The sequence below is a fragment of the Meles meles genome, chromosome 10 (assembly GCF_922984935.1).
Source record: "Meles meles chromosome 10, mMelMel3.1 paternal haplotype, whole genome shotgun sequence".
In the NCBI taxonomy this organism is placed as follows: Eukaryota; Metazoa; Chordata; class Mammalia; order Carnivora; family Mustelidae; genus Meles; species Meles meles.
In genome coordinates this window covers 69,430,414-69,457,774 of record NC_060075.1, presented here as the reverse complement: position 1 = coordinate 69,457,774, position 27,361 = coordinate 69,430,414, and the positions used below count along the sequence as shown (strand labels likewise).

Here is a 27,361-nt window from a genome sequence, read left to right as displayed (position 1 = left end):
ATATCATATTACAAAAGGTCATGAATAAGATCATGTTGCCCCTGCGCTATCTCTGGGGAAGAAATGTGTAGGTAATTTACCTACCTCAGAATTTCTGATGGGAAAATCATCTGCCTGGGTTATGTCACTGCTTAGTACCTAAGGTTCCTTAACCCTCTTTGACATTAGTTGAAGCCTTGTGGATTTACAGTGCTTCTTCTCAACAGAGAGCTGAGCGGATCATGTAGCAAATGTGTATGACCCCACTCACCCTGGTATTTATCCTGATATTTACTTCTCTGCCCATTGTTATGCATTTGCAATGCTCTTTCATATTCTTGGAATAATACTCTGCATTCCTATCTCTCCATCCTGGTCTAGGTACCACCATTCCTCAAGATCCCACTAAAATTAAACTCCACAAACAATCTGCTTCCTTTTCTTCTCTCTGCCTGTACTCTCCCTGTCAGCAGTCAGCTTGACCCCTACCTACTGAATTACCACAGCACGTCTCTGAGCAGTCTCTCTTCTGATGTCGATATTTACATGCAGTTGTCATTACCCTGCTCAAATGCCCAAGTCTTTGAGTTCGAGCATCTCTCTAGATTTCGTTTCTGTGGCCCTAATTGAGATGGAGCCCATGCTTTGCACATAGTAGGCTCTCAAGACTATGCGTCCAGTTGTAATCAAGAGAAGAATTATTTTTTAAAAGAGCCACTTCATTTGGGTGAGGACACCCAGCATGAAATGGAAATAACTGAGAACAGGCAAAAAGAAAAAAAAAAATCAGGACTGCACGCTCTAACCACTTGACAGGTTCTCCATTCCAGATAGGACACTAGTGGTCATTGTGTCTGTTGTCCCAGTGTCATTTTTACTTTCACACTGAGCCTTTGACGTGAAATCTCTCCTAGCACTGCCGAGTTTGTTCTTCTGTTTGGGGGAGTGTTCAAGAGAAAGTTCTGGAGCCTCAGGTGAAGGGCTGCTCCATTTATTCTCAGATTCTTTTGACCAACTTGGTGTTTCAGCAGCTTGAGAAATGAAGGAAAGAACCATGTCTGTCTAGACTGACCAGAAAGTAAAAACAAGGAGCACTTTGAAATCTGTGAATCTGACCACAACTGAGAGTTGTACTTAGTCCAAGTAACTGGAAAATCAGTTTCTTGGATTAGACAAATGCTTCCCTTAAGACTCTCAAACTGCCAGCTTTCTTCTTTTATAATTAATAGAAAATTATTGCACTGACAGACAAGGGACTTCATATTGGAGCCAACGTTGAAGCCAGAGGAAATAATTCAGCCCCAAATAGAGTTGTTAATGCCAGGATAAAAGCAAACAAGTGTGCTAATGATCTTCCCTTAGAATTGGATGGTGATGAATTTTGATATATTTCCAGGTGGAAAATATATCAGTTCTCTCTGGGCCGGGGACTAGACCTCAGAACGAGAAAATGCTGAAATGAAAAGTACTCACATGATCTCATTTCCACTTTCTAGAGGATACTAATGCTGAAAAGAGAGTTAGTTCCCATTTCAAGGAACAAGATCTTTGGGGTATAGGCATCCATGACAAGATGGTAGTGGGGTAGGAGGAGCCCTGATTTCCTTGACCGGGACCGCCGTCCCTCAGCTGGCTACAGGAATCACACGCTGGTTTCAAGATGTAGCCCTTCTTTGCTGTTCTTCGTGTGTTCAGTCTTCCTACCATCCAGCAAATATTTATTGCCACTTACCACACACCCAGCTCGTTTCTGGGTGCTTTGGGTATAGCAAAGAAAGGTCGCAGTCCCATCGGAGCCTTCCCATTCTGTGGCAGGAGACAGACAGCAGATGCCTACATAAGTAAATGTATAAGATCAGTTAGTTATCCATACTATGAAATGAAAAAAAAAATCAGGGTCAGGGAAAACAAGGGCCATGCGCCAGGGCAGAATGGGGTGAGGCATTGCTGTGTCATACAGGTTGCCTAGCGAAGACCTCACAGATGATGTGACATTTGAACAAGGACCCTAAAAAGGAAACGAGGAAGACACGTGCATACTTGAATAGAGAGTATTTCTGGCAGAGGGAATAGCAAATGCAGAAGCCGTAAGATGTGAGAGTTCTTGGCAAGACCAAGAAGAGCCTGGGGGCAGCTGTCTTGGTTGAAGCAGGGTCAGCAAGAGAAGAGTGAAAGCCATGCATTGGGAGCTGGGGTGGACTCATCCTGTAGGCACAGTTTCTCGTCCTGGTGAGAACAAGTCTGAGCAGACCGCCCTGTAGGAAACAAGAACACTTCTGACTCCACGCATGCAGCGTGAAGCAGCCTCCTCACAGTGCTCAGACCATACAGAAACTGAGAGAGGCGAGGAAAGAAAAGGGGGGGTCTATCTGATAGAACCTGGGTGGCCGCTGTGTTTTCAGCTGTGCCACAGAAGGACTTTGCCACTCGTGAACCTTGTTCTCTGCCGGTCACCCTTGTTCTCTCCTCCAAACCCACTGAGACATCGCCAGCCTTCAGAGCCTCTTTCAAGCAAGGGGGAGACAAGTGGGGTTTGAAGTCTGCCTTTATAATTCAGTAGCTGGGTGACTTTCAGCCAATCATGTCACCTCTTTGCGTCTCCATTTCCTCATCCGCACCATCAAATGTACTTTAAGTAGATTCACCAATTAAAAAAATCAACATTATTCAAAGAGGGCAATTCTGTAATCAACAACTGAGGAAACTGTGGCTCAAGGAGTTGAGTAAGCCATCAAAGTTTGCCACGAGATGGTAGAAGCAGAATTTGAACCTGCGTGGCAAGGCACAGGACTCGCGCACTTAACCTCTCGTTACCATGCACGACAGTGTGCGTGCCACAAGAGATCATGTAGAGAAAATACGGAACACACAGTAGGTACTCAGTAATTATTGGCAGCTGGCTGTTTGTACTTGACCGAGTTGTAAGTAACAGAGAAACTGACCCAGAACAGCTTAAACCAAAAGGAAGTTTGTTGGTTCTGACAAATAAAAATCAAGACCCTGGATTCTAGACACACGCTGGCTGCAGCATGCGGTTCAGTTTAGGTTTCAGACTGTTAGTTATCACCCTCCGCCTCTTGGCCATGTTTTATCTATTGATTCTTGGTCATGCCCTATATGGGGTGGCAGGATGGCTTTGGTTCCACATCACTCTCATACCAGGCCTATGGAGGAGATGGGGAGGGTGACATGTGTCCTGGTTTAGCCAGAACGGTCATTCAGTCCAATATGAGAGAGTTTCCACCTCCACCCGCACGTCCCAGTTTGCCCTGACCATCCCCATTCATACCTGCCAGCCATGCTTAAATATTCACTGCCCCCTCCCTCCCTCTCAGAAGTACCCCAGTTTGGACACTGGATTACATGATCGTTCTACTGATTACCAGAGAAAAATACTCAGATTGTCTCATTGGCCATTGTCCCAGATACAAAGTTATCCCCTGAATCTTAAATAGGATTTATTTAGCTGGGAGTGGGGAGGGTTGGGGAGACCAAAGAAGAATAGAGGGACTGTTAGTCCAAGAGGTGGATTCTGGGTGGTCAAAGCCACAATGTCCATTACAGTTCCTTTATCTTCCTTTGTACGTTTTCAGTAAATACTCAGAGTCTGTCAGTGATGATGAGACCTAGTGATCAAGGAAAGGAACCTTAAAATTTGAGATTGAATTGGGGAGATTTGGGATCCAGCTAAAAATGAGAAACCACCAGGGGGCACCTGGGTGGCTCCGTGGGTTAAGCCTCTGCCTTCAGCTCAGGTCGTGATCTCAGGGTCCTGGGATCAAGCCCCGCATCGGGCTCTCTGCTCAACAGGGAGCCTGCTTCCTCCTCTCTCTCTCTCTGCCTGCCTCTCTGCCTTGTGATCTCTCTCTCTGTCAAATAAATAAATAAAATCTTTTTAAAAAAGGAGAAACCACCGGGAAAATGTACTCTTTAGAACTAAAGAAATGAGATTATTTGCTTTAAAATAGTAAAAAAAAAAAATGCTTAACAACCATACTGGGGTAAATAAATATGAATCATTACTTCTCCCAAGAAATGTAGAGATGTAGAGTCTTGGGTAGAGAAGTAAACTCATAAAAACTCATAAATCCTACTTAAATACATAGTAGATGAAGTGGAGAATGAGAAAAGCCACGGTCTTAAATATACTGGTTCTTTGGATGAGGAAAGTATTAAGGTACCCAACTGAACTGTTTTGAAGGGCTCAAAGGGGGAAGAAATCCCTTCCAGTAAGGGAGAACAGGAGAGATTTGATGACCCGGGGGTCATTTGAGTCAGACCTTGAAGTACATCTGGATTTTACAGGTGGGGGAGATGTGAAAATCTGAGGCCTCAGGCACTCCAGCCAAAATCTTGCCCTCGTGCTTTTGCTTCCTCTACCTAGAATGCTTTGCCCACCTATCCACAGGGCTTGGTCCCTCACTTCCCTGGGGCCCGTTTTCAAACGCCATCTCTCCGAAGGGACCTCTCGAGCTACCTGTGTAAAAATCGTGATACCCTCCCTCTTTCCTGCCTTGCTTTTCTCCTTGGCTCTTGAAATTCCCTAACCTACCACAGACTTTCATCACTTATCTTGGCCACTATGTCTCCCCTCTTCTAGAATGCAGGCTCCATGAAGGCAGGAAGTTTTGTCTGTCTTGTTCCCTGCCTGTGTCTCCAGCACCTGGAAGAGTGCCGGACACATAATTAAGTACTCATATTTTGTAAAAGGAAGGGAAGGAGACGGTCTAGATGAGGGGGAAACATGAACCAGAGGGTGGACAGAATGTGGAAGTTTGGGTAGCAGACACAGTATCAGTAGAGGAAATTCAGGCAAGAAGAACATGGTGGGGCCAGACCCTAGAGGACTGGAAGATGTGGCCCAGGAAGCCAGCTTTGATTCTGCATGTGATGAGAACTCTCAAGGCTTTTGCTGGGAAATGTACAGAAACAGTTCTGTGCTCATCAGACTGTGGTGTTTGTAGCAGGGTTCGGCAAAGAGGAAGGCTGGAGGTGAGAGATTCAAAGAGATGGAAGTAACAAGATCTGATCCTGTGAAGAAAGGGAATGCCTGAGAACGGGTACCGGCGGGTGACCTGGATGCGCCGTGATTGATGTGACAGCTGCTCTGACATTAATAGTCAGAGCTGCCAGTTCTTAGAGATGGGAGACAGCACTTTCTCCTTAGGAACAATTTCTTCATAGGCAACACAATGTTTCTAAATGGGTTTTACTTATTTTCCTCTGTTTTTACTACTTAACATAACACAATAACTGTTTTCGTACCTGGAGACCTTGAGCTTTATCTTCCTCTGGGACGAATCTGCCTTCGCTGCTCAAAGTAGAAGTGATGACTTCTCCCTCCCCGGGAGCCCCGTTTTCCTGTCGCAAGCAGTGCTCCTACCAGGAGGAAGTGCAGAGATTGCACGTGTGGAAAAATGGGAGAGGAATAAGGTTATCCAAAATGAAAAGTAGTCAGCACAAGGGATTTAAATCTGAAAAAGGGAAACTAGAGCTTCTCCCTTTCCAAGCAGCCAAGAATGACATTTGCAAATGTTTTGAATTAATGCCCATAGCATATGTGTGTGTGTGTAGACATCTATACAGGTAAGGCTATTAAGGATAGAGTCTGTGCCCTATACAACTCCAGGAACCCCGAGTCCCATATTCACCTGGAACCCAAGGGGAAGGCTGCTTTCTGGAGCTGTGCAATGGACGGTTGTGTTTCCAAGAAGGCAGAAGAGAGGACTGATTTGAGGGTTGGCCCCACTCTTTCAAAATCTTTCTCTTTCTCGGGTCCTGCTGTAGTTTGCTATTAGAGGTGAATTTATTTGTGTTAGCATTCTCTACACCATCCAGCTGCTCTCATCTCTCTCAGCTTGAAGAGACGGGGGCTGGAAAAATATAAAAGACAAAAGAGGGGGAGGACGGAGGGTGCCATTTCATGCACAGTGGAGTCAAGTGCTCGTCTGCTTTGAGCAACATTGGAGAATTAAGTTGGGGTGAGATGGGAATAGGCCTTAAATGCTGAGCCAATTTAGGCATTAGGGAGCTATTCAAAGTTTCTAACAAGGGAAATTTATGGAAATACGGGCCAATCAAGCCTTCCCATAACCAAACATCAGATGGTCTAGTTACCCATGGGCTCCCACCTGGGCATCTCCGAGAAGAGCATCGTTCTCTTCCTGGTCTCCATCCTTCCATACAAGCTGGCTAACCCACATCAGCTTGGTTCAGCACATATTTACTGCATACGTGTTATCTATCAGCACAGTTACTAGTTGCAGAAACAGCTGCTAAAAAGTACTATTCTCTGGCTTCCTCTCCGTTTTGAAGATTTGCTTTCATTTCCTCCCATTTGCAATGCCTTGGGTGCCATTCCACCAGGAAGTACGCTTTCCAAGTACTGTCATGTTAGAGCCTTAGGAGAGAACTGATGTGGCCTGCAGTGCTAACAGGAGCGCTCTGTACGATGAGAAATGTATGTTTTCTTTACTCTGGCCAGATTTTTCTAGACCAGAAAGTGAAGGCTTTTTAAATATTAGCATGTAGTATATTTAACAAAGTGCTTACAGAAAATCCCACAAAATATGTCTTTCCTGCATATTTTTAAAGCACAGAGGCGCTTACCTCGGTTTGTGTAAGCATTCAGTGGTGCGCGTTATACTTTATTTTGGCCACCGTGGTACAGATTGGGAGGGTGGCTCTCTTTGGACTCCTGGCAAAGTCGGCTAACTGTACACAAAGTTGGTCCAAGGCTAGGGTGACTTGAGTGAGTTCTGTGCGAGAGCCCTCACTGTCTGCTGTATAAACACATGTCTAAATTCAGTCCGGTTCCTCTTGCCCACTGGCAGCTGAACCCTCCTAGGACAAGTTCTCATCATCTGCTGCTTGGGCTCCACCTCTAGTTTCCCTTCTTACTGTCTCCCTCATTCCAGGCTTCCCCAATCCCCTCCAACCTCTGTATTCTTACACAAAATCAGACCTAGTCTCTTGTGTTTTTAAAAAGCTTTGGTTTTCCTGTAGGGATGGTTGGCAACAATAATTTTCATCAAGAGTCAGGCCATCTCTTGAATATATTAGAATGTGCATAAAGGGCTGGCTGGGCAGAAGATAAGTGAGGTTTCAGAAGCCATATCTGTCATGACCAGTGCCTTGAATTACTTCTGAAATTTTAAATACTGTGCACTAAATGAGAGTTTTGTTGATTAAAAGGGGGCTACTGATCTCTGGAAAGAAGTCCAAACTTGCTCTGTTATGTAGGGTCCTACATGATGTGGCTCATAACTATCTTTCCAGGTCAAGCACCTGTCTTGATGTTGCTCATCTCAGTACTTGACATTGATGATCCTGACAAGAGAGGTCTTTGGGGATTTTCTGTCTGCTTGTGGAGATAGATGCATAAACTTAATTTCAGGTGCTCTGGGATGTGTCCTAGAGGTAGAGTGGTGGAACAGTGAAAGAGTCAACAGACCTTGTTGAGAGGAAGTGTTAAAGCTCCTGAATTGCTTGCATGGGCTAGTGATAATTCCCTCCTGAATATTGACAGGAAGACCAACACAGACACGAAAGATCTACGTGCAGTGTTTTTGAGGCATGAACCTACCGGGACACTGGGTGATTATGCATTGTCCAGAATGGAAGATGAGATGGAAAATACAAGAAGAAGTTATGGGATTTTATACTAACATTTTAAGGGTGTTATAGAGGGTTTGTGTGTGTGTGTGTGTGTGTGTGTGTAGAAAGGACACATAGATGTGTTTTGTTTTTTTTTTTAATAACAAAATGGAACTACCAAAAATGTAAAACAACACTGGGAGTGCAAAATTGAAAGGACTTAGAGTCTCCTTCTTACAGGCCGTGATGCCAAAGAGAAATTGAAGGTGGTTTGTATTCTGGTGTCCCAACTGGGAACCCATGTGAATGGTGGTACCGCTTAGTAGGATAGAGAATGTAATCAAAGAGCAGGTCTGCACAGAAGGTAGGAGTTCTGCTTGGAACATGTCAGATGTGAGGTACCTGTGGGCTGCTCGTGTTGGAACACACAGTATAGTCTCTGGAGCCTGGAAGGGATATGTTGGCTGGACATACCAATTTGTGGGTGATGATGGACGATGTGGGTGGAAGTAGTATCCAGAGCGGCATTGGATATGAGAAAAGATGAGGCCAAGGACAGAACTGCAAAGAATACCGCCATTAGAAGGAATTATTTTTTAAGCTGAGAATCAATCTTAATTTTTCTGTTTTCCTCTGTTCCTGTTTTCCTTTGTTTTCTATTGAAAAATTTAAAAGTAAGTTTTTAAAATAGTCATCATCAGAAATATTTATACATAGAATTATAGAAAAGTATGTAGGGCATCTGTCCTTAAGTTGAAAGCAATACACCTGAAAAAACCAAAACACAAAAAAGTGCCTTTGCCTCTCTTCAGGTGTGTTCACCGACAGTAGCACAGTCACAGGCTCGATTTAGATCTGATTCTGTGTCCTTGCCATCCCTTTCATCTTTTGGAAACGACTTTCTCTTCTTTTCTAAGCCACAAATTATTTTATCCATTCCAGCGTTTATGATTTTTCACATTCGAACTGATGATGTGTTATAGTTAAATTAGCAGTCCTTGTTTTTCTAAGTGGCACATAAAGTCATTTTGCATCTTAGAGTCCTTAATCCTGCTCTAGACAAAGTCACATGGTATTGCTTTGTATCAAGATGTCCTTTGGACTTGAGAACGATGGGGTGAAACGGCCCATTTTGCTCCCCAGCCTTCCTCCACCTGACCAGACTCAGTCTTCCATGAGGTGACACGTGGAGGGGGCCCGAGCCCCCTCAGGAAAGGCCAGGAACCAGGCAGCAAGGGCGAGGGCTGGGCCCTCAGGCCCTCTTAGCCTGGGTTTTTGCAGGCCCTGAGAGAGCCGAGGAAAGTGAGAACCCGTTGACCTTATAAAAACAAGCGCTTCTCTTCACAGAGGGCCGCCCTGTGTTGCTCAGGGTTCTGGTTGCAAGCAGCAGGCACTAACTCCAGTGGGATTTATTGGAAGGAAATCTGGTGTTGACATCACCTCTGGTGAGATTTATTGGAAGGAAATCTGGTGTTCACAGGATCAACAGGAGGCAGAAGGAATGGGCTTAAAACGGAGCAGAGACCAAGGGAACGCAGACTGTGGCTCTCTGGAACAGCCTGGCCAGGATGTTGGGACACTGCTGCCACTCCGGCATGCTGCCAGAAATTGATCCTCACTGTTCCCTTGGCCTCGGCTCCTGGCTCCAGAGACAGAGTCCCAGTTAGGAGCGTCCACCCTGACTGCCGAGACCCTGCCTGGATTCCGGTCACTGGGAGATGGGGAACAGGAAGGTGTCTCCCCTGGGGCTTCAGGAGAAGAAACTAGGGGTTCAGCATGTCACGAACAGAACAGTACAAGAGGAGCACCCCGGACAGAAAGGGGGTTTGAGGTTGCATTGCCGAGAGTGACAGACATTCACCACGCTCCCTCCCAGAGTTGCAGCTCTGTGAGGCCATCAGAGCAGGTCAACAACTGGAGGACGGAGCTTTGGCTTCATTCTGAAATGCGGGTTGGCGGAGCAAACAGCGCTGCGGGAGCTCACACAGAGGCTCGGGTCTCGCGCTCAGTGTGTCACGTGCGAGTGCCGTTGGACACGCAACTCCTCGTTCTTGGGCTTTTCGGAAATCGTAAGGAGGAGGACAGTGGTTACCAAAGATTTCCCCAACCATGAAGAACTGAATGCAGCCGCTGTAGATGGCGGAACCCAGGTGCTAAATAAAATAAAGTGTCTAAAAGATGCCATTGTTTGAAATTAGCCCCGCAGACTGACAGGTAATTAACTTCTGCCGCTAGTTTAATTTCTCGTGTGGACCCGGTACAGGAAACCATACATGGGTGGTAATTTTTTTCCCTCCAATCTCAGAGGAAATGTAACCGGGTATGAACTAGTGGCACAACTCATATATCAGTAGTCGGTAGCAGGTCTACATAAATCCTTTTCTTTAAAGTTATTTAACTGTTTTGAAAACGGTTTCAACAGAAGTAATTCCAATTGCCCCAGAAAGGAAACCAGAGTCTTAAAGAAAAATAGACTCTCTTTGCTGAGCAAGGCAAACATATCAGTATGCAGAGAAAAGAACCAGTCTCTTGTGTTTTATTTCCTGAACAAATCTACTGAAACACTTACTTTGTGTCTTTAAAAGGCTGATAGACAAAGAATTCTGTGGCCACTAAAAATTAATGCCTACAACTGGTTTGTAACCACTTTAAAAAGTCAGGTATTCTTTTTTCCTTTTTTAAAAAAAGTTGCTTCTCTGTTATTCATAGTATTTCATTGTGGAACGTTGCCCATATTATAAACACAGTAAGTGTTTGGTTTTTTTAAATTCATCAAAAATATATTCTCTGGGGAAGAATTTTTCTATTTAAATAGTTAGATAACCTGCGGTTTCCCCACATACTTCATGTGTAAAATAACACATTTCTGTCCCCAACCTAGCCCTGTGTATAGCCAAGCCCTTTTAGACTATTTTCTTTCTTTCTTTTTTTTTTTTCTGTTTGAAATGGGATTTGCTTTATTCACAGTGATAATACTGTTTATGCCAAACAAGTCACCACATAAAACTCTTGAAAATATTGTCTCATTTGATCCTTACATAAACCTATGGTTTTATTATTATTGTAATATTATTAACCACATTTTTTTTTCATTTTATTTATTTTTTTCAGCGTAACAGTATTCATTCTTTTTGCACAACACCCAGTGCTCCATGCAAAACGTGCCCTCCCCATTACCCACCACCTGTTCCCCCCACCCTTGACCCTTCAAAACCCTCAGGTTGCCCCAACCTCCCACCCCTGACCCTTCAAAACCCTCAGGTTGTTTTTCAGAGTCCATAGTCTCTTATGGTTCGCCTCCCCTCCCCAATGTCCATAGCCCGCTCCCCCTCTCCCAATCCCACCTCCCCCCAGCAACCCCCAGTTTGTTTTGTGAGATTAAGAGTCATTTATGGTTTGTCTCCCTCCCAATCCCATCTTGTTTCATTTATTCTTCTCCTATCTCCCTACCCCCCCATGTTGCTTCTCCATGTCCTCATATCAGGGAGATCATATGATAGTTGTCTTTCTCCGATTGACTTATTTCACTAAGCATGATACGCTCTAGTTCCATCCACGTTGTCGCAAATGGCAAGATTTCATTTCTTTTGATGGCTGCATAGTATTCCATTGTGTATATATACCACCTCTTCTTTATCCATTCATCTCTTGATGGACATCTAGGTTCTTTCCATAGTCTGGCTATTGTAGACATTGCTGCTATAAACATTCGGGTACATGTGCCCCTTCGGATCACTATGTTTGTATCTTTAGGGTAAATACCCAGTAGTGCAATTGCTGGGTCATAGGGTAGTTCTATTTTCAACATTTTGAGGAACCTCCATGCTGTTTTCCAGAGTGGTTGCACCAGCTTGCATTCCCACCAACAGTGGAGGAGGGTTCCCCTTTCTCCACATCCTCTCCAGCATCTGTCATTTCCTGACTTGTTAATTTTAGCCATTCTGACTGGTGTGAGGTGATATCTCATTGTGGTTTTGATTTGTATTTCCCTGATGCCGAGAGACGTGGAGCACTTTTTCATGTGTCTGTTGGCCATCTGGATGTTTTCTTTGCAGAAATGTCTGTTCATGTCCTCTGCCCATTTCTTGATTGGATTGTTTGTTCTTTGGGTGTTGAGTTTGCTAAGTTCCTTATAGATTTTGGATACTAGCCCTTTATCTGATATGTCGTTTGCAAATATCTTCTCCCATTCTGTCAGTTGTCTTTTGGTTTTGTTAACTGTTTCCTTTGCTGTGCAAAAGCTTTTGATCTTGATGAAATCCCAATAGTTCATTTTCGCCCTTGCTTCCCTTGCCTTTGCCGTTGTTCCTAGGAAGATGTTGCTGCGGCTGAGGTCGAAGAGGTTGCTGCCTGCATTCTCCTCAAGGATTTTGATGGATTCCTTTCTCACATTGAGGTCCTTCATCCATTTGGAATCTATTTTCGTGTGTGGTGTAAGGAAGTGGTCCAATTTCATTTTTCTGCATGTGGCTGTCCAATTTTCCCAGCACCATTTATTGAAGAGGCTGTCTTTTTTCCATTGGACATTCTTTCCTGCTTTGTTGAAGATTAGTTGACCATAGAGTTGAGGGTCTATTTCTGGGCTCTCTATTCTGTTCCACTGATCTATGTGTCTGTTTTTGTGCCAGTACCATGCTGTCTTGATGATGACAGCTTTGTAATAGAGCTTGAAGTCCGGAATTGTGATGCCACCAACTTTGGCTTTGTTCTTCAATATTCCTTTGGCTATTCGAGGTCTTTTCTGGTTCCATATAAATTTTAGGATTATTTGTTCCATTTCTTTGAAAAAAATGGATGGTATTTTGATAGGGATTGCATTAAATGTGTAGATTGCTTTAGGTAGCATAGACATTTTCACAATATTTATTCTTCCAATCCAGGAGCATGGAACATTTTTCCATTTTTTTGTGTCTTCCTCAATTTCTTTCATGAGTACTTTATAATTTTCTGTGTATAGATTCTTAGTCTCTTTGGTTAGGTTTATTCCTAGGTATCTTATAGTTTTGGGTACAATTGTAAATGGGATTGACTCCTTAATTTCTCTTTCTTCAGTCTTGTTGTTGGTGTACAGAAATGCAACTGATTTCTTTGCATTGATTTTATATCCTGACACTTTACTGAATTCCTGTACAAGTTCTAGCAGTTTTGGAGTGCAGTCTTTTGGGTTTTCCACATATAGTATCATATCATCTGCGAAGAGTGATAGTTTGACTTCTTCTTTACCAATTTGGATGCCTTTAATTTCTTTTTGTTGTCTGATTGCTGAGGCTAGGACTTCTAATACTATGTTGAATAGCAGTGGTGATAATGGACATCCCTGCGGTGTTCCTGACCTTAACGGAAAAGCTTTCAGTTTTTCTCCATTGAGAATGATATTTGCGGTGGGTTTTTCATAGATGGCTTTGATAATATTGAGGTATGTGCCCTGTATCCCTACACTTTGAAGAGTTTTGATCAGGAAGGGATGCTGTACTTTGTCAAATGCTTTTTCAGCATCTATTGAGAGTATCATATGGTTCTTGTTCTTTCTTTTATTAATGTGTTCTATCACATTGATTGGTTTGCGGATGTTGAACCAACCCTGCAGCCCTGGAATAAATCCCACTTGATCGTGGTGAATAATCCTTTTAATGTACTGTTGAATCCTATTGGCTAGTATTTTGGCGAGAATTTTTGCATCTGTGTTCATCAAGGATATTGGTCTGTAGTTCTCTTTTTTGGTGGGATCCTTGTCTGGTTTTGGGATCAAGGTGATGCTGGCCTCATAAAATGAGTTTGGAAGTTTTCCTTCCATTTCTATTTTTGGAACAGTTTCAGGAGAATAGGAATGAGTTCTTCTTTAAATGTTTGGTAGAATTCCCCTGGGAAGCCGTCTGGCCCTGGGCTTTTGTTTGTTTGGAGATTTTTCTTTTTTTTTTTTTTTAAGTTTTTATTTATTTTTTTATTTATTGAGAGGGTGTGAGGAGGGGCAGAGGCAGAGCAAGAGAGAGAATCTCGGGCAGACTCCCCATTGAGTGTGGAGCCCATGTTAAACATGGAGCTCGATCCCCTGATCCTGAGTTATGACCTGAGCCGAAATCAGGAGTCTGGTACTTAACTAACTGAGCCACCCAGGTGCCCCCTTATAGACTATTTTCTGTCATTTTGACTCTTCCAGGACTTAATGTCTAAAATAAAGACCCTTATACTTGCAAAAGGTGAGAGCTCGATACTGCTTAGAGCTGACTTACTCAAGTCATGCAGTGAAACTGATTTCATTTTAAGAACCAGAAGATGGTAATGTACAAACAGATGGCTCTGAGAAAAGCAAAATTATTTTTGACAGTTCTTTCATCAGTGGAACAGATAATAAGTTCACTTAAACCTTCACCCATTATACCCCTTGGATCCACAGAACGAGATGGAAGGATCTGTTATTATCAGTCTTCCAAAAGATCTTCACCCTTAATTCCTTGAAGGTTTTGCTGAAATGTCACCTCAATGTGGCCTTTCCTGGTCACTCTGATTTAAACTTCAACTCTTCCTCCCCTTACCAGCTTGCCCAATCCCCTTTTCTGGCTTTCTCTTTCTCCATAATATTTATCTGATACAATATGTGTTTTATTTATTTGTTGTGGTTTCTCTCCCCTACCTCAGATAGAAGCTCCGTGAGCACGGGATTTTTTGTTTGGTTTGGTTTGGTTTCTCTTGTTCCCTCTCACATTCCCAGCACCTGGTACATAAGTAGGTACCCGATAAATATTTGGTTGACCTACAACTAATGCAACATTTGTTTGAAGGTTTCCGTGTATGGGTATCCCCAACTCTCTTGATTTAAAAAGCAAATTCCCATCACTTATTTTATTTGGTTACTCTTACAACATTGTGTTTTAAGAAAGAATGATTATCCCAATTCAGAAGATGAAGAAACAGGGCCTCAGTGAGTTTCTATGAATTATATAAAATCAAGGAGCTAGCAAGAGGTAGACTCCAGCCTCAACCCCAGAACAATTACTTCCCTTGAGGTGCTGCTCCCCACCTGACTTGTGAATGCATCTAGCCAGAGGAATTAATGCTCTGTGTTAGACATTGCTGGTCTGGTCTCGGGCTAGTGGATTCCGAAATGAAGACGAGCATAGAGTTTGGATGCAGCGGCCATTTATTCTTAATAAATAAAACAATCCATCATCTCTAGCTCTCAAGGATGTGAAACTTAAGTTCTCTGCAGCTGAGCCTTATGTGTACTGACCTGTTGGAAGTAAAGAACCATTCGGGTAGTATGCCTAATGGTCGAAGCTCCTAGACTTGAAAACAGGCAGAACCAGACCGAACTTGAAGTTTGATGTGGTTGGGAGCTTTCTTTGGGACAGATTATTCTGTCTCATCCTCTAGAAAATAAGGTCAATGGAATGAAGTTCTGATAAACAAATTAGACTTTGCAGGTAAAGCATTCATGATTGCCCTAGGTGTTATTTTTGCACAGCTCCTGTATCTCCTCCATCAGATCCTAGGGTCCTAGAAAGGAAGGCAAGTTAGTGGTTGTATTAGTTTGCCCAGGCTGCCCTAATACTTTACTACCATTGGGGTGGCTTAAACAGAACAAACCTAACATCTTAGCAAGGCGTTGGCAGGGTTGGTTCCTTTCGAGGGCTGTGAGGAAGATGCTGTTCTGTGCCTGCTCCCTGCTTTCTGATGGTTTGCCGGCAATCTTGGGCACTCTTTAGCTGCTGGAAGCATCATGCCCATCTTTTTCAGCTTCCCATGACATTCTCCCTGTGTGTGAGCCTGTGTCTAAATTTCCCCCCTTTTTTAAAAAATTTATTTATTTTTTCAGCGTAACAGTATTCATTGTTTTTGCACAACTAAATTTCCCCTTTTTATGAGGATACCAGCCATATTGGATTAGGAGCCCGCCTACTCCAGTCTGATCTCATCTTAATTAAATATATCTCCAATGAACCTATTTCCAAACCCGGTCCCATTCCGAGATACTAGGGATTAAGACTTCAGCATACAGATGTTTGGGGCTGGGGGGTAGGTTCTACCCATAATAAATGCAGGCCCTCTCACCGGTGTAGTTGTTATATTTACTTGTGTTTTTAAGTGTCGGGGCATTGCTGCTAAATCCATTAATTTAAGGAAATGTCTCTCAAAGGTTCAGAAATAGAGCAACTTTCTAGGACATGAGTGGCCTTTTGAAGACTGCCCCTCCAACCAAGGTTTAGCAAAAAGAGGAGACTTGCCTTCAGCTAGTACCTTCTAAGGCTTTGTGTTAGGTTGTTGGATTAGGGTACATAATGGCCAGGTGACTGTTTGAGACTTTCCAAGCAGGTTTTTTTTTTTAATTTTTTTTTTGTTTGTGTTTTTACAGCATAACAGTGTTCATTGTTTTGGCATCACACCCAGTGCTCCATGCAGTACGTGCCCTCCCTATTACCCACCACCTGGTTTCTCAGTCTCCCACCATCCCCCGCCCCTTCAAAACCCTCTGGTTGTTTTTCAGAGTCCATAGTCTCTCACGGTTCTTCTCCCCTTCCAGTTTCCCTCAACTCCCTCTCCTCTCCATCTCCCCATGTCCTCCATGTTCTTTGTTATGCTCCACAAATAAGTGAGACCATATGATACTTGACTCTCTCTGCTTGACTTATTTCGCTCAGCATAATCTCTTCCAGTCCCGTCCATGTGGCTACAAAAGTTGGGTATTCATCCTTTCAGATGGAGGCATAATACTCCATCGTGCATATGGACCACATCTTCCTTATCCATTTGTCCGTTGAAGGGCATCTTGGTCTTTCCACAGTTTGGCGACCGTAGCCATTGCTGCATTAAACATTGGGGTACAGATGGCCCTTCTTTTCACTATATCTGTATCTTTGGGGTAAATACCCAGCAGTGCAATTGCAGGGTCATAGGGAAGCTCCAAGCAGGTTTTTAATGGGTAGATAGCTGTAATACCTTTGTGTATAGATAAGGACCCATATGTCTATTTATAACTTTAAAAGTTTATTTGTCTAAAAATCAGGCTAACTCAGCGTTCTTTTCAAAATTTCTAGTGCAACTCTTTATAGCATGTGTTAAATAATAAATGACCATTTTCCTTAAAAGTGTTTCACATTCTTTCTGATGTGTACATTGTGTGGTTATAAAGTAATGAGGTTGGTTCCATATTCTATACACATGCACTTAGAGGACATTTTTTGCAATGAATACACACATTAAAAACATTTTAGTATCTAATTTGCAGTGCCATACTCTACACATCCAAATTTTTTAAGTTGCTTTTCTTTCCCAAATCACTTGCTTGATGTAGCCAGATTTTTGGAGTTGCTATTCAGGCTACACATATTTATTTGGGCTGAACTTTCGAGTTGATGTAAATCTCGGGATTTATTATCATGGAAACGGGACTATCTACAGCACTTGAGATCTTACAAAAAGTTTGTAAATATTTGATGGATGAATGAATATATGAATGAATGTACGGGCAGGGAGTGAGTGAATTCATTTCTTTCAAATTCCATTTGAACCAATGAAATCAATAGCCTCCAGTGAATATAATACTCAGGACAGAAGATAATATACTTAAAAATTCCGAGAGCAAGTTTTAATTTTTTATATCATTTTATTTCTATACCTTGGATTTTCTTGTGACACCTTGACTCTCCCCTACTTTGTGTACATGGTGACTGATGGTTTCAAGCGCTCTGCAGTGAAAGGGGCCTCTAAGAAACGCAGGTTGAGAGCAGACACAATGAGCACACATTTGCATAGGGCAGGAAGGGCACTGTAACATCTGGCGGTGGTAGCGGACTGGTCCATTTGTTGGTGCTCATTAAATTCACATTAATGCATGAGCTGCTCTGAATGTGTAAATGCCATTCGGGGTTGGTTGCTTTCTCTCAGGCCAACAGCAGTGACTTTTGGGGCTCTCCCCCTGGTTGTTTACTTGCCAATGGCATTTGACCTGGGGTCAGACCTGTATTTAACCCTTTCTTGTAGGTCAAAACCAAATTAATTTGGTGAGAATTAAATTGGAAATGAGTCGTCTGTACAGCAGGTGTTCCCTGTGGAGAATGTGCCCCAGGTGGAAACACTTTGAGATCTGTTCCTGGGTCATCTCTGAAGAAGCTTCAGAGGTCAGAGAGGCAATTCCAAGACAGCCCATGTGGTGAGGGCCTGGAGATGGCTGTTGGCAGGTGCCGACTCGGGCGGTTTTCTCAGCAGCTTGGGGGGACTTTCAAAGAGGCCCCTTTTGGAGATAATTTATTCATATATTCATGGACATATATCTTGGGCATTCATTGAGGACTGATTTACTTAGAAGTTGCCCTAAATGACTGGAACTTTACCCTTTGCCCCTACCTCCCACCATCAACCAAAGGCTTTGATTTGAAGGAAACAAAACAATGCATTTTTCTTTTTCTCTTTTCTAGAGGATGAGGAAGATGAGGAAATGGTAGAGCCTAAAGTTGGCCATGATTCAGAACTCGAAAACCAAGACCAAAAACAGGAGGTGAAGGAAGGTATGGTATGGTGTGGGAGATAAATTAGTCATCATTTTACTATTAGTATCATTTAGCAACATGAGAGGCTATCCTGGTGAGTAAATATTAAATACACACTCCCTCTGTGGAAGGTTTTCTGTGGTTGTTCAGTACGTTACATTTACCACCATAAACTGTAATCCCCAAAGCAAGGGTCATTTATTTTTTTGACCAATGAAAGTAAATAAAATAGAAGTCACCCACAATTGCAGCAAGGAGTCCACTCACAATTCCAGTAAAATTATTACTAAATGGTGAGAGAATGAGATAGTTGTTACCCATTGTTACTTTGTTACTTTGTTATGTTACTTTGTCCACTGCCTTGTGTATTCCCAATGATGACAGTAAAGGGAGGAAGGAGCGCTAATTATTTTGTTCATAAATTCTGAAGTGTATTCACATGATCTACGCAGACACTTTAATAGTGATCCTTACTAATAACTCAGCTGCTCACAGTTTTCTTCCACGTCTCTGCCTGTGTGAAGAGCAACCTCTCCATGTTCCAGCGACCACCATGATGAGCATTTATTAAGGGCTTCCTGTGTACTCAGCTCTCTCCTAAGCCCCTTAGAAATATTAATATCTACACCTCAAAACATCCTTTGGAAGCAGATACTATTTTTATCCCTACGTTCCAGGTGAAGAACCAGGAAGGGAGAGGTTTAAAAACTTATCCAAGAATGCAGAATGTATCCAGGATTTGTAGTTGACTCCAAAGACTATATTTCACCATGGCGGTGTCATCCTGTCATAGCACTGGGTCTCAAAAACAAGAAAGCAAAACGAAAAAAGAAAAGGGAAGACAAGAAATATTCCCTAAAAATCTAATTTTGTATCCCTTTGAGATTCTCAGCCCTCAGAGATAAAAGAACTTGGAAATCATCGTTCTTACTGACAGATGAGGTATGCATAGATTGAAAAGCTTCTTCCACAGTCCCTGCTCCGTGTTCCAATTAGAGATCAACACAAGTCTGATTAGAAGCTCCCTAACTTTTAAATTCTAAATTCTAAAGCTGCCTGTGGCTCTTGCAGAGTGTGTGGCACATAGCTGTCACTGGGGACTTTTATAAGAATGGGTACATAATGGCCATATATGCTCACTTTATCTGGCTCACGCATTAAGTGATTTTGATTGCTGTCAAGTTCTGGGCTACAACTAAGGGCAGGGAATAGAGGCAGCCTTTTTAACTGTAGTATCCACAGAAGGTGCAAGAGTTATCATTTTCTGAGGGACTCTAAATGCATTTGATTGAAGAGATTTTGCCTAAAATTCTAAGAACATTTTTTTAAGCTGGCAAATGGAATATCATTAACACAGGTATAGCAAGAGATAAAATAAGTCAGGATTTATTAAAATAAACACAGAAAAGGTTTTTCCTTTTGCAAAATATCCTCAAGCCCTTCTGGGTGATAAGGAGCCATGGTGTCTTTTGTGTGTCTTGGCACAGATTCCCTCCTGCCCTCTCCACCCCCCATTCCCCAAACTGTCTTCTCTGGCAAAGCAGTGAAACCCCTTTCTTAAGTTCAGAGAGAGAAAACACCCTCTCGTTTCAACTGTTGCTCAGGCTTCATGGAATTGATTAAAGTCCTGTTAAAAGTCGAAAAGAAGTTGGAAGTACATTTCCTGGACTGCTGCGCCGTGTGCTTTTTTCTCTATTAATGGCTTTTCTGCAAATTAGCACGTAATGGGTTAAAAGCATGTTTATGTTGGCATCAAACTCTCTGGCTTTTTTTTTTTTTTTAAAGTAAGACAGTATTTTGCAAACTTTTTCAAGAATCTCCAGCAGATATAATCGTGGCGCCATTCCCACGGCTGCTTGGTCGTTAGGGCTGTGTCAGCACTTCCCTTACGAACCTTGAGTTTCAGCGATTTATTACTCAGCCGTAAAAATTTGCTCTGGGCTGAAACTTGACATACACGGTTTCAGACCAGGGAACACATTTTTGAGAAATCTGGACTTTTGGGGAGTTAAAAAAAAAATGGTAAACGGGAGATGGGGAAAAAAAAATCAGTCCTCACTAGGTTTTGACATTTTGCCTATGTGATATCAAAATGCACTAAATGGTAAAGAAATAAGGGTTTGATATTTTCCTGTTTTCACTCCTTTTTCCACAATGGAGTAGTGCAAACCGCAGGTACAAGTTAGCTTTTAATCAAATTTTAGGCGATTTCTACATGTGAGCTTCCTGGTATCTCCGTGTTCAAAGTTCGGAAACCTAACTCTTGTAAACGCACATCATCTCATAAATCTCACATTAACTTCAGAGAAGGAGAGCCTTCTTCATCAGTTTGGTTTGGTTTTCTTGCTCCTGTTTATGAAATGATTTCACTGTAAAATTCCCAGAAGAGCCACTGTCCCTGTCTAATCAGGTTTGAGATTTAAGCTATGTGGGTTAACTTCTTTATTTTTTGTCTTTTACATATGTTCTTGAAAAATATTTGAAAGATTTAATTTTTTATATTGAAACTCCAAGCTGCATTGTTGAAAGCAAGACATTCTGAAATTAGTATTTTTAAAATAGCTTTTGACCTCAAGGATTGTAAAATACTTAATATGAATTGTGAATTTCACTATGAATTTTGTATTTTAAAAAATTAAACTGCAAAACCAAAGATACAGTATATAGTAAGTAGAGTAAAACAGCAACAACAACAAACTGGAGAAGTACCTATTAACTCAATTAAAAAACCTAAGAAAGCATAGCAAATAGGATAGAATCATCATAAAGACACATATACAAGCATTTTCATATATGAAATGAGAAATTAACATTTCTTTAAAGAAAAAGAAGCAAAATAGACCCTAACATAAAATGTATACTAGATTTTAATTTTGCAACCACAAAGTCATAGACTTAGGCCATCTTCTAAACTTCAAATTTCACGAATTCAGTACATTTTCTTCATAATTGTGATTCAAGCTAAATATAACTGTTCAGGTAAATTTGGGAAAGTACAAAATTGTCATTTGGATCATATGTTAGTTATATCCATGTGTTTGACTTTTCATAAGGAATTTTTTTTTAAAAAGGGACATTTTACGTGCATAAAATATTGTTAGCTCTTGGCAGAAATACTCCATGTTTTGTGTTGCAAAAAACAAACAACAGACCTGCGATAATAGCATTTTCTGCTTAACTTCCAAAGAAAAATCAATGATTATCAATGTTTACATTTTGGTCTGGTATGCCGTTTGCTATTAAATTAATTCACACCTTTTTATACAGTGAACATGTTGAAAATAATTCATTAGGTGCCGGGGATAGAGAAAAGCTGCGGAAACAGATATATCAGGGAGAATTTGGGGTCTATTCTGAAGTAATACAATTGTGATTCTAATTGTTTGTGCTTGCATTTTGAACCTTGTAGGTTCCATTAATCCACCAATTTTCTTTTATGAAATATGGTGTCTGGAGAGGTTTTGCCTCTGAATACAGCTTTTGGTCGTGGTTCCTGGATACTCCATTATGTTTTCATTACATTGTAGCAACACTTATCAATTTAAAGATTTTAAATACGGGAGGTCTTGGGGTTTATCAAAAATGACTATGGCCTATTTAATTCGTAAGTTGAATATTGTTCATGACTTTCAAAAAAGTACTTGTCTGCACATGCATCTTATTATTTTGTACTAACAAATCGTGTCATTTGATCCCTGTTAGACATCAAAGCTTAATATAAAATATATCCTTTGTTTTGCTTCAGTAGCAGTTTAATTTCAAGCCAAATATTGTATTGTCAAACATAATATCTGGAGAGGCTACTGCTTCACCTACCTGAACTTGGCCTCTGCAAATACACTTTGATCAGCCATTTGTGTTTCTCTTAGAGAAGAAGTTGTATTTCTTGAAAGCTGAGATCAAAGTGACAATAAGCTACAGGGAAGAAAAAATTACAGAAAATGACATAGATACGATTTTCTATTCAAGGTAATGGACCTGTAAGGAAAGATACAGGTGAAATAGAAGTAACTCAAAAAGATAAATAGAAGTAACTCAAAAAGATAAACAGAGAGGAGAATAGATATTTTAGATATTATTTTAAAAAAGAATAAAAACAAAAAGGCCCTCTTTCTCTGCTTAAGTTCAGATGGGTCTCAAGTCATCCATCAACAGTAACCAAGACTGAACAAGGCTTTTAAAATAAGGCACTCTTCTTAGCCCTATGATACCCTCTTTTGGTGAAGCTTATTTATTTATGTAACACTACTACCAAACCAAAATGAACCTAGCATTTTGTAGGTTTGGTTTTGTTTTTTTTTTTCTTGTTTGCCTGGTTACCTGTTTTCTTGAACTTACATAAGAGTGAGAAAACTCAAATGCCTCGTTTATGGGAGTTTTAGAAAGCAGACTAATTAATTACTATTTATTGCATGCTTAACTATTTGCCCAGTATATTCATCCTTAACCCTTAAATGAGACTTAAAGTTTAGGTATCATTGCCGCACTTTATTGAAAAAACTGCTCCTCGGAGAGCTCTAGTTGGCTAAAGAAGCAAAGGTAGCGAAGGGCGGCGGCAATGCTGGATTCCCAGCTGGTTTTGTGGACTCCTTGTTCCTTACATCTGCACATTGCTTCTTCCCCGTTGCTCAAACCAGTGTGTAGGCACCTCTGCTCAGTTCTGCTCCACAGAGGTTCCTGGAAAGTCCCAGTATGCACTGGCGTATTAAGGGCTCCAGAGGCTTCAGCAGCAAAGAGATATTTCTAACTATGCGCGGAGCTACCACAAGCTACGGGGCGCCAACTGTTCTGGGAGACAGTCTTCTGCTGTAGTAGATGAGTCACGATTTGTTATTATATGACCTTGGAGAGCTTTGTGCAAGGCGTGAACCAACTACAGTATCATAATATCCTAATCTTGGTTTCTTGTACAAATACAGATTCTGGAGTTCCCGATCCCTGGCACCATGGGCGGGGGCAGGGAAGTGGAGGTCAGGAGGGGGAGACATTCCATGCATTATAGGCTTGAGATCCACTGTCTTGGCTCTGCAGCCATTCTTCTTGGCAGTGCAGATTTCGTAGGCCAGTGGCTTCACGATACCATTAACTGAAACAAATAACGTAACACATTCTGCTGACCTCGGACGGCACCCTACATGGCTCCTTTGACCAGGTGGCCAGGTAGAAAGGCTGACCAGGGTAGTTGGGGATGTGTTTGGGCAAGCCTGTCAGTGAGAGACTCCGCTAGGGACTCAGTGCTGACTGCAGTGCAGTACCCTCCTCCTGTCCCTTCAGTGCCAGAAGCTTCTGGTCCTCCAGAGAGTAGTCCACCAAATGTCTACTGAATGCTGTCTGCACGGGAGCTGAACTGGGGCTCCTGAAGAACCACAAAGGTTCAGAGGACAGTTTCTATGCTTGAGGGCTTCTCAGTCTGGGGGAGCGCCTAATCATCTCTCTGATTGTATGGAACCCTTGACGCTAGGGATAGTCTGTGTCGGCTGCTTGGGACTCCGAGGTGAGCTGACTTTCAGACACCGTGACGTAAGTCAGTTACTTCATCTCTCTTTGCCTCATTTTTTATCTTCAAACTTAGTTTCATAAGATTCATCATGCTAGAAAGAAAGGCATAAAAACAATTTTGAGGTGTCTTATAGAAGCACTTATTTGTTCCATGTGTTTGTCCTAAAGCAGGGAATATCTCAGGGGAAAGCGGGTTTGGAGGGACACGTTTTGGGTATGAGTGGAACCTGTGTAAGAGCCAGTCGGCCTTCCCAGCCGACGCTCTGAGGTAGAACAAACGTGTCTAGGAGAGCGAGGAAGGCTGCCTCCCAGATCATATTATAGACAGTTCTGAGTTATTTCACATGAGCAGTCATATCCATATATGATTTCAGTCATATCCAATACACACAGTTTTATCGATTTTTCTGTTACGTACTCTTTGAGCTGTTTGTCAAGTTCAGTTCTAAAGCAGGTAACTTTCAGAACTGGTTGCTTACAAACACAAGTCTATTTCCTTTTGCAGTCTTTCTTGACTCTTTGAAATAGTGATTAGTCCAGATATGGAATATTGTTGTAAAATTATGAGGGGGTCATCTGCAAAAACCTTTGGTGTGAATTTAGGAACAATTTGGAATCAATATTGATAATGCATTATTTCACCATCTGATCACTCTTTTGGTAAGTCATCTCAAGAGTTGGATCCTTCTTGAAATGTTTTAATTGTACTTTTCTTCTTTCCTGACAATCTCTTACTTAAAAAGCCCCTCCACGAGAGCTGACAGAGGAAGAAAAACAGCAGATCCTTCATTCAGAGGAATTCCTCATCTTTTTCGATCGGACAATCCGGGTAATTGAAAGAGCACTGGCAGAAGACTCGGACATCTTCTTTGACTACAGCGGTCGAGAGTTAGAGGAAAAAGATGGGTTAGTTTCTTGTGTGCATTAAAAAACAAAAACAAAAAACCTTGCAATAAATTATTGTTGATTCTAAATTCACTTATGTATTGACTAGGCAAATCCCAAACCAAACAAATCAGAGGAGGATGAAATTCCAGGGCTGATCTTGCTGAACGGCTTTGACTAAAGGCTTTGGTTATAACTTCTGGCTTAGTGTTTCCCTGTAATTATCAGGTGTTTCCGTGAAATGCTTTTGAACTTGATATCTGGGGAACAGTCCAGGTGATAAAGACTGGCAGAGTCACGTACATTGTCCTCTGAGAAAACATTCCTATAAGCAGCAAAGATGCTTTGTTATATCCAGTAGATCTATTTTTGATGTCTAAGCAAACAGGAAGCCAAATGAAATAAACATGAGATATGGGACCCCTCCACTGGTGTGGGGAGAAAATAACAGAGACTGCAATCCTTCTCTTTTTTTTTTTTATAAATATTTTATTTATTTATTTGACAGAGAGAGATCACAAGTAGGCAGAGAGGCAGGTAGAGAGAGAGGAGGAAGCAGGCTCCCTGCTGAGCAGAGAGCCCAATGCGGGGCTTGATCCCAGGACCCCGGGATCATGACCTGAGCCAAAGGCAGAGGCTTTAACCCACTGAGCCACCCAGGCGCCCCAATCCTTCTCTTTTGACCATACGTGTGTATATGTCTTGTAGGACACTCATGTGCAGGGATATATTTAAAGATAAAACAAAAACTAATCAGTAAAAGCAAATGACCCCCAGTGACTTTCTCTGAGACTGTAATGTATGTATTATAAAGGGCAGGAATAACCAGCCATCAGCGTGGGGATACGAGGAGTTGGTACTTTATGAGCTTTGTAAGAAATAAATAGACCCAGTTTATAGCCACTGATTTCTTTTGGTCAAGAACAATATGAAAAGATGAGATCACCTGCCTTATGCAGTAGACTTGACTTTTGACTCTTTCTAAAATTCAAATACAATTCTCAAAGGACAATGTATTATCATTGAGGATGCTCAAGGGAATATAACAAAGGCTCCAAAAATAGTTTCAAAAAGGGGTTCTGAAAATGTTCTAACCAGTCGACAGCAGCATTCGGCTATTTCAAAGAGACAATAATATTTTGAATATGCATGTTACGAGATGCTTTATTTTTCTTTGAAAAAGTCATTGCTGTATGGCTCATTTGATTGTCCAGGTCCTGTTTCCCTCTGGGTTACTTGGGCGTGTGTACCTCTTGCCCGAGTTTGCAGTGATGGATTTGAGGAAGAGTTAGTAGGGGGAAAAAAAGGGTCCACAGTCAGCTGACTGGAGCCCAAGTAAGTAGTCTGGAGCCCAGTCGTCATCTGAACAAGATCCATATAAGGCGGGTGATACAGGGTGCAAGCCAGCAGGGTAAAGCAGAGGAACAGAAAAGAGGTGAGAGCAGAGACATTCCTGAACTGAAGCCCAAGAAATGTAGGCAGCGTTTTATGCAGGTCCAAAAGCTGCTGGCACAGAACGAGCCAAGTTACTCAGTTTGCACTCAGTCTTGTGGAGCAAATGCGTGACCGGTGCAGGGATCTTCAAAGGGGGTTTTGTGGCCAGTTGAGTATCAGCCAAGAAAAGACTGGCCGAAGTATATTCCTCACCCCAGATGCTGTTCTGGTCTATGTGAAGTATCTAACACGTCTGGTGACTCCTGCGCCCTCCACTCTGCCTGAGTCATGGTAACACCACCTGCTGTTGAGCAGGGAGGCAACACTGCGTTCGGCCGGAATTGTAGGTAGATGGAGGCATGCGCATCATCTCTGGTCGAAGCGAGGTCAGGAGACGTTGATATGATATCAAAGAGTCTCTAACTGTGCTGGGCTTCCCTTGAGAGCTGGGAGGTTCTAGAGAATTCCGCTTCAGACAGAACTTATTAGGAGGAAGCGAATACTTGAGGGAGAGGTCAAGATGAGAACCTGAAAATCACTTGACGTTTCATACCAGCTTTGGAGTAATACATGGAAACCTTTCCGGGGTGAGGCTAGGAAGAGCATTTCATAGCGGAGGCCACCATTTGCCCTTTGAGTTGCCATCAGCCTTTGCTATCTGAACTGAAGCTTTGTCCTCAGAGAGTGTTCCGGGTCATGCTCTTGCCATCTCATTCTTTCAGTACAAACAGCAGAGAGAAAGCCCTATTCTGAAGCATCATATTTGTCTTTGATGTTTAAACCCTCCTAGGGATGTCCAGGCTGGAGCGAACCTTTCTTTCAATCGTCAGTTCTACGACGAGCATTGGTCCAAGCATCGAGTGGTCACTTGTATGGACTGGTCTCTCCAGGTAAGAATTCTTGCTGGGATGGGACAAACTGAGCTGTGTTCTTATGGCATTTGTATTTAAAAGAGAGAGAGAGGAGAGTTTCTCTCCACTTCTTCAGATATGTTTACCAGCCTGCAGTTCTGTTCTATGCCTGTTGGTTTTCTTCCTCATTTTCCTGAGTTTTTAGTTGAACGTTTGCACGCCGTCATTCATAGGTACTGAGTAACCCCCATGTGCTACCAGACAAGGAGCAGGCCATCGGTCTGCACAGCTGCTGTCGTGAAGGTCTCCAGGGGTTCCCCCACATCACATCCTGTGGCTGTTTTGAAGCCTTCCTCTGCCCCGACTTCCTTGTCGTCCAGCCTTGTGGACATGCCCGTTGTCTAAAAACAACACCCTTCCCCTGGTTTCCACAGCTTCGCTCCTGCTCGTTCTCACACTTCTCCAAAACTTCTTATCTCTCTTCCACCGCCGTGGTCCTCGTGGTTTTGCCCTCAGCCTCTACTCTTCCTCCCAACACGCTCTCCGGGGGACATATCCATGTTCAGCCACCATGTGGCAGCCCGTTTATATCGCCCACCCATCACCCTCCAGAATTCCACTTTGCACAACCGA

At 42.3% G+C, this 27,361-nt stretch overlaps 1 protein-coding gene across 4 annotated transcripts in view; it reads left to right on the top strand.

The window, feature by feature from the left end:
* The window catches only part of DYNC1I1 (dynein cytoplasmic 1 intermediate chain 1), a 301,726-nt gene that overhangs the window by 161,715 nt on the left and 112,650 nt on the right, over nucleotides 1–27,361 (top strand). For all 4 annotated transcript variants that reach the window (XM_046021163.1, XM_046021165.1, XM_046021164.1 and 1 more), the window contains 3 exons: nucleotides 17,988–18,077; nucleotides 24,302–24,464; nucleotides 26,668–26,767. In XM_046021163.1, coding sequence (XP_045877119.1) covers nucleotides 17,988–18,077; nucleotides 24,302–24,464; nucleotides 26,668–26,767 — 353 coding nt within the window. The remainder of the gene's footprint in view (nucleotides 1–17,987; nucleotides 18,078–24,301; nucleotides 24,465–26,667; nucleotides 26,768–27,361) is intronic.